The following is a 7926-nucleotide window of genomic DNA, read 5'->3' on the forward strand; positions in this document are numbered from 1 at the left end:
CAGTAGGCAACTTCAACTTCCACAGTGCATTGTTGTGACTGCAATGAAACCAGATATGGTGTTATATTGGAATTTGGGCGCATTGTTACTTTATTGAGTTAATGATTCCCTCTGAAGATGGGATTGAAGAAGCTACGGTATGCTAACTGGTGTGGAAGCAAGGGAACAATGTTGGCTAAATCAACCATATCACTTCTTTTGGATGAAAGGGGCTTTATAGGAGTTATCTAAGGTTGCAGAAAAAGCGAGCCAGTGGTTATGGCTGAGACACTCACAGATAACTTGGTGCTGTGAATTAACCTGTATTATGTGAAGAAGCCTGTTATTCTAGAAGTTGGCATGCTGGCATACTTTGATTCAAGATCTTCTGGATTTGGGCATATGTACAGCCTGCATCACTGGGGCATAGGTATGGTTGAGGATGGCATACTAAGAGCCACCAGCAAAGGGGCCTAAGTATATCTGAATAACCCAGGTGGACTGGCATTCGGTTGTTGTGGGGAAGTCTCTCAGTAATGTTTGGGTGTGTCCTGAGGTGTATTTGTTGTTGTCTCTGGTATTGACCATGTGTCCTAACCCATCGTGAATATGGAGAGGGGTGGGTTTGGGATGCCAGATGCCACTGTTGAGCCTTCTGGAGGTGTAGTGGGCCTAATTCAATGAAACACCGACAAAGGAAAGTGCCCACTTGAAAACCCCAGTGAAATGCTCATGAAGGCATCAAACTTTTTGGCGTGAGATGAATTAATTTGTATATGGGCGGGACTGAGGTCAATGACTTCAGGCATTTGGAAAAACTACAAATCTCTGTGAGACAGGGATGACACCAATAAGGTTACAGCCTACGTCACATTCTTTCATAAATAACATAGGCAGGGAGATGAAACATTTATGCTGAAAAACTTTCCTAACTCAGCCAAACATCATGCAAGCGCAACACAAAACATAGCAAAACAGCTAATGAGTTATTACTGACAAGTCAATCAGAATAAAGGCCAGCTCTGCATCTGACTTGCATCCTTGAGTCTCTTTTAGCTCTCGCCAATGAGTAAAAGCCAGTCCGACACTGACTCTTGTTCGGTCTCTTGCTCGGTTACTCTCTCTTTTTCTCTTCCTCCGACAACATCTTCCTCGGTTTCTTCATCACCTCTGCCATGTACGTACAGAGAAAAGTGCACTAGCTTCTTTTTATAGCTAGTGCAAGGGTCTAGTTGTTGTTGTGTGAGGTGGTGCCATAAAGCATTACATACTTCTTGTGAGTGGCGTCACGCACTGTCCACCATAGTTACATAGTGAAATACCATGAGCACCAGCTGTGCTGTGGTAGAGGCCTAAACGGCATTCTCTGTATTGCAAGTCAGTGTACCACCAAAATGATTTTGATTTTATGGAAAAATTGTAACATAATGTAACATCTTTTTCTGTGTATAACTAAAAAAAAAAAACAGATTTAGCAGGATGAGCATGTCTCGCACCAATTACAATGAACAGTGAGAGGCTCTCAATGATGAGGGGGACTGGAGGCTGTTGTGGTTGAAGCTCTACTGACAATGTGACTTTGAACTGAATTCTCGTTGTTTTTTATGATGTGTTGCAAAAACATGTCTGAATTGTTACCAAGCAAACACAGGCACACATGTGCATGCATTTATTTTAGTTAAAACAATGACCTTGAAGTGAAGGAATTTATTTAGTTGTTTCACCACCATTTATACAAAATGTATCACACACAAGACCATTCAAGTGTCTCAGGCACTGTTGATTCCCTAATCCATTAGTTAAAAATAATGTGGTGTCATTCATTCAGAGATTGTTTCAAGTTTGCAACAAATGTACATTCTACTTACAATGCTTTCTACTCTGTTACATGAGTCATGAAGAGCTTGTTCAGTGTTTGTATCTGCGATTTCCTCTATAATTCTGTTACTCACCCCTCAGTTTTCAGGCGAGATGAGAAACAAGAACTGGCCTCAGTTGTACATGCTAAGCTAGATGGCGCTGTTTTTCATGTCTGAATTTCTTACCTGTAACTACAATGACAAGTTTTATGGAGTTGAAAAGAAGCTTCAGACAATATCAGACGCCTATGAGGAGGGCAGGAATTGGTGCTATTTTTGACCTTGCATATTCTGATAAAAGCCTTATTTATTTTTTATAAATGGAAACCATTGAGTGATTCAATATGTCAGAAACCATTGTTGTGCTATTTTTGACTTCCATTCTTTAACTGGCAGGTTGCATCAAGCATATTAAAGCAGTGCTGTGACATTCTGCTCAAGTTGGGAGTATAATTAGACCTAACAAGCACACATTTCTCATAACTGCATGAACCTCTCCTCACGAAAGGTAACTGACAGATACAACAGGTTCTCATTATGGACCTATGTGAGACTGTTAAGAAACCCTGATATGTTTTACAGCTCTGTTTAATTGTGCAGTAAAAATTTCGACGGCTTGTCTCCGTCTGTGTAATTTTTCCACAGTTGAGTGTGTGTTTATATTTGCCTACTTTTAATGGATGTTCCCTGTTAACAAGAAATCCCCCCGCCTCTATTCTAGTAATTAGTTGATCTTGTTATAGACAACACACCACAGAGTACAAATGACACATCTTCGTGTTTGTGAGTTCATTATTTTTTCATCCAGTGCGTGACTTATATTAGCCCCTAGGCTAATACAAATGGTTGTGGGAAGATTCATACATGGAGGTTTAAATTAATTTACCATGCTAAATGAACTATTTAATCTTTGGTTGATGTATACACACATCAATATACATACAGTATACTATACATGAAAACACTAAAAACATTACCAGCCAATAATAGAATGACACAACAGGAGTCTCCTGCTTTTAAGGTATCTCTGCTCCAAAGACACTGAGGGATTTTTCTTCATGCGGCTCAATCAAGTCATTCAAGCAAAGGCCTAGATGTTCCGTCTTCACACTCAGCAAGCCCACATCGTTCACATGAGTGTTTCAAATGTACACAGGTCAGAGGTATGTCAGAATTCACAGGCCAATAATAGCTTGGAGAGGTACAGTCTCTGCGCAGTATTGCAATCCACCCCAGACAGTACATCCTGCAAGCGAGACCGAAGAATGTTAGCTATTAAGGTAAATTATGTAGAAAAAAATGATCACCCACGTTCAGATCAAAACTCAAAGAGGAGCATTGTCATTTTCCAAGTCCAACCTTCAGACTTGTAGAACAAAACACACAGGGAGGGACCATGAGGCAGCTCATCCTACATGTTGTGGGTGCTTTTGGGCCACTCAAGTGCTGAACGTGTTGAAGGTGGTCTTGTTATGTAGCGGTATGCCCTCTGCCCCACGGAATTCTGCTGCGATGTCTTCAAACGTACGCCCGCGGGTCTCGGGCAGACGGAACATGGTGTAGGTGAATGACACGATGGCAATTGTCATAAAAAGAAGGTATACATAAGGTCCACAAAGTTTCTGTGTGATAAAAGAGAGAAAAAAAACATCCATGATTACTTAGTTGTTTTTACAATTTCTGGACTTTGTAAGTCAAAAATGGAAAGATTAGAATTTTTGCCTATATCTACCGGTACTCCATTTTGCACAGGACATAACATTAAGAACAGCTTACGAGCAGTGGAGGGAAGAGCAATGCCAGCAAAAACTTCCCGCCCCAATTGAGCATACTGGTGAAGGCCATGGCCATGGGGCGGGCTGACTGGTCAAAGAGTTCAGCAGCAATGAACCAAGAAATGGGTCCTGGCCCCACCTCATACGCGGAGATAAGACAAAACACCACGAAGACGTGTAGGTTCCGCACATCCGGCACAATGTGCTGATGAGGAGACATCAAAATAGAGACGTAAGTAAGGACATTCCGTAAGAAAATATGAAAAAATAGTGTCAGTCACACTCTGATCACAAACTCTATATCACAGTAGAGGCCTTTAAAAAGGTCAAGGTCTATCCTACCAGGATGGAATCCGTAACGGTCATCAGCATATTGCATAGTGCCAAAGACAGGAAGCCAGTCAGAAGCAACTTCCTGCGACCGGCTCTCTCCACCAAGAAAAACTTAAAGCAAAGAAATGTTTTAATGAGTTCACATGGTGCGATTTGTCTTGAGTTACACACTGCTTTGCACATAACACTGGCATAAATGAAGGCCTGCCAACACTCACAGCGACTATGGTGAATGCCACATTGACAGCCCCAACCCCCAGCGTCAGATATTTCGCCTCATCAAATTTTGACTTGGCAAACATTTTTGTTGAATAATTTATAATCTGAAAGAAAGAAGAAAAATACATGAGTAATGCTACCCAGGTTCCCTGCCGTGCTTCCAAACCTGGGGGATAAGTATGACACACTGACCCAGAATTCCTCCACCAAAGAAGTGGAAGGGGGAAAAAATTAGCTTTGAAAAGTCTGAGTCTGAATAATTCAAATGGGTTTTGATGCTCCATGGAAATATTCATGATACAGGGAAGTTTTAGTATTCATGTCTGCAGGAGAAATGCACTACTTCAAAAATGTTTTCTTCCTCTTGCATTAAAGGGAAAATCTCCTACTGGACTAGCTTTGAAACTGTCATTAGTCTGAAAAACAGACACTTTGGGGAGAGGGGAGAAAGGAAATATAGTGTTTTCAATCCTAAGAATGACAGAAGATTAACTCACTGCATTGAAACCAGACAACTGACTGCCCAAATTGATAATCAGAACAAGTTTGATTGGCTGCCTGTAACGCTTCTTTGTTAGGAACTCTCTGATGGTGACACTGGATTGGCTGTGTGTGGCCTCCTCTTTCATTTCCTGTATTTCCTGCAACACTGTGTCAGGATTGCCCCGGAGTCTCTGCAATGCTAAAAAAGACACCTCAGAATTAAAGGTACAAATGATTCTATATTATTCAATTCTGTTAAACAACAGTAGTACTACCTAACACTAACATGCACTGTAAACTGATAATTTGGTGAGCTATTTTGTGTTAAGATACTCTACATATAGTTAATCGTTAGATTAGAAAGGCATATCATTCATCCTCCTGCGTTGAAAAGGATGTTAGGGAGTCATATGCCATGCCTAGGCATGTAAATCAATCAAGTTTTGAACCACAGCTCTTTCATATATACATACCGTAACATACTCTTCCCTCAAAGGCCTGCAGATTTGATTAATTACTAATGAAAAGGTAAACATCTAATATTTTATGGCACATAAATATTTTATAATCCAGTATCAGGCACTATTCATTTGGTTATACAGTGTAAGATGAAACCACTGGTGAATGTTATCAAAGAACAATAGCAGCAGCTAAGTCACATAATCCCGTCCCACCTACCCCTCTCTGCCTGCTCCTCCTTGCCCTGGTTGATGAGCAGGTAGCGGGGGCTCTCTGGACAGAACGGAAGGGTCAGGTACTGCAACACCGCAGGGATGAGCGACAAGGACAACATGATGGCCCAGCTCTCCTCTGTACCCAGTGCGGTCTCCAAGCCGACCACCTACAACATCCAACACACAAACAACAGGCACATTAGACCTTGCGTTGATGCAACCCAGGCCCTAGATAATGAGTTCAATGTTTTAGGGCTTAAAGCAGAAAGGAAACAGACAGAAACAATATGGGTCTCACCATGCCCAACAGAATGCCTGAAGCAAAGGAGACCTGGTTCAGTGTGGCAAATGCCCCACGCAGGTTGGTGGGAGAGACTCCCTGGATGTAGAGGGGGTTGAGGCTCATGGCAAGCCCACAGAATAAACCGAAGATCAGCCGGCCCATGATGAGCACCTCAAAGGACTCCAGGCTCTTGCTAGCGGACATCAAACAGGCACTTACGATGGACAAGACGTTCACAATCAGGATGGAATTCCGTCTGATTAAAAAAGATGGAGGTGAGGGTCAATGTCTGATCCAAATAGATCAGAAAAAAAACATTTTACACATAGCAACCACAATAAACTATTTAAATTGTAGAAACATAAATAAGACATGTATTAGTTTCTTCACATGTAATGAGGTGTGAAACAAGAAGTGGGCTTCTTCAAAGTACAAAAACTTGCTAATTATGTTTTTTTTTCTCACCTTCCAAAAGAGTCTGCTAGACCTTTGACCCCAAGTGACCCCAGGAGGGCTCCAAAGTCTTTGATGCTGACAGAGAGTGACCACAGAAATGTAAGACTGTGGTCAGGCATGGACTCATTGTGTCGAGACCTCCACGTCATATTGAAGAACTCCTCAATGATCTGTAATGGGATATAAAAATATGCTGCTATTGCGCCACAATTTTTTTGACTCCCTGCCCAAAGAACAAAATGGAGCACCTCAGTCTTTGAATTTCTTTCAACAACCTTGTAAACTATTGCAAATGTGGTATGAACAAAAACATTTTAAGACCTGCCTTTGACTGCATGCCCAGTTAGCAAAAAAGAATAGGTCAATTTGAGTTTCCCCTCTTGTTAACTACAGCAAGTGTGATATAGGCAGTAGCATTTTATACCTGTTCTCGAACAGGCCAAGAGCTGTGTGTGATTGAAAATGGCTTACAGATGGTTTCCAAAATGTTTTAATGATGAAAAGTTAAACACTGCTAACTACCCGCTCTGGAACAGCCCACACACACATCAACTATAAATCAACTTGATCCACTCGTCATGTGCACTACCTATAGGAAAACATGAAGGAGCCCAAAATATGTGAACTGGAGAGAAGCCAAAAAAGCGGAAACTGGCACAGGATTGCAAAGTTTATTCTATATTTTTTAAGGAGGAGGGGGGGGGGGGGGGGGGGGGGCAGGGTTGTGGAGCCTGTGAGATGTTTACATGCCTGTGATGGTGCCGTGCCAACCTGTGTTTCCCCACCCCGAGGAACCCTCCCTCCGTCTCCCACTCACCCTGGCTGGAGCGTTGACATTCCCTGTGTGATATCCAATTTGCAAAGAGCCAAAGACCGCTGCCACGATGGAGGTCAGGAGCGTAGCGGTCAGCTGGCTCTGGGCACACATGTACATACGTCCACGTGATTCACCATTGTTATTGGTTCACGGGGAAGACATTGGTCAAATGAAAGGCATCTTGGCTGAAGGCCTCAAAATGTACTTTTTAGAAAATGTTCCCCAGTAGTTTTGCATAAGATATGTGTTAAGTTTTTTGCCAGTTATATGGTAATGGAGTATTTTCATTCTCTAGTCATTGCATTTTGACAGATGTTATCACATGATTGCTGAATAAGGAAGTAATTATGCGTGATTAGTTGTCATAGTGATTAACATGTCTACACAGTTAATAAAACTGTTAGTGAGCATATTCATCTTCACCTCTTTTTCCTTTTTTTTTAAAAACCCAGAATGCACTTTATACTCTCATGAATAATAAGATGCAGTTACAGTAGGAACGCAAGCACTAACCTGCTTCGGAGCCATGGGTTTGATATGGTTGATGTCACTTCCTGAGTTTTTTTTTTTAGAGGATTAAAGTATGTTGTTTCTGCTTTCATCTACATTTGGTATCTCAGTGGAATCTCACAGAATACCTGCATGAGGTACATGGACAATCATCGACTCTTCATTTCACTATACAACACTAACCGATGTTACATATTTGTCTTGAAAACTTAATTTCAATATCATTGCAAATTAAGATAAAAATTATAGTAAAATAATCTCAATTCAATGTGTCTCCTGTGACTCTCACATTGACAAAAGGCAATTGACACATTAGCATAGTTCTTGCATACTGGGTTGTCATTGTTCCTCTTCATAAAACCGTACTCATTCTTACCTGTGCAGCTGGATGTTATGTTGCTTGTGGTGATTAGATTTGTCTTGAACTGTTTTTGGGAGTGGGCTGGTAAATCCGAAAAAGAGAGTCTTCACGTGCTCTTTCTCACCCATATGTGTGTCTGAACATCATCCATGAATTCAGATTTAGCTGCTCTAGTCC

General features: G+C 41.4%; 1 protein-coding gene across 1 annotated transcript; it reads right to left on the reverse strand.

The window, feature by feature from the left end:
- Positions 1–3277: 3277 nt before the first annotated feature.
- Positions 3278–6989, reverse strand: LOC105893120 (solute carrier family 2, facilitated glucose transporter member 1). Its single transcript, XM_031580521.1, has 9 exons — positions 6879–6989; positions 6071–6231; positions 5621–5861; positions 5327–5489; positions 4663–4847; positions 4165–4269; positions 3956–4057; positions 3615–3818; positions 3278–3460 (listed from the first exon to the last, which is right to left on the reverse strand). Exons 1-9 carry the CDS (start codon positions 6987–6989, stop codon positions 3278–3280), a joined length of 1455 nt encoding a protein of 484 aa, XP_031436381.1.
- Between the last annotated feature and the right edge of the window lie 937 nt (positions 6990–7926).

The sequence above is a fragment of the Clupea harengus genome, chromosome 14, assembly GCF_900700415.2.
Source record: "Clupea harengus chromosome 14, Ch_v2.0.2, whole genome shotgun sequence".
Classification (NCBI taxonomy): Eukaryota; Metazoa; Chordata; class Actinopteri; order Clupeiformes; family Clupeidae; genus Clupea; species Clupea harengus.

Bases quoted from the DNA above. Each gene is read 5' to 3' on its own strand.
- LOC105893120 (XM_031580521.1), bottom strand. From the start codon at position 6,989: ATGTGTGCCCAGAGCCAGCTGACCGCTACGCTCCTGACCTCCATCGTG. The intron at 5,862-6,070 runs GTGAGAAAAAAA...TTTTTTAATCAG, and splicing joins CTAGCAGACTCTTTTGGAAG to ACGGAATTCCATCCTGATTG. The intron at 4,848-5,326 runs GTAGGTGGGACG...TGTCTTTTTTAG, and splicing joins GGAGGAGCAGGCAGAGAGGG to CATTGCAGAGACTCCGGGGC.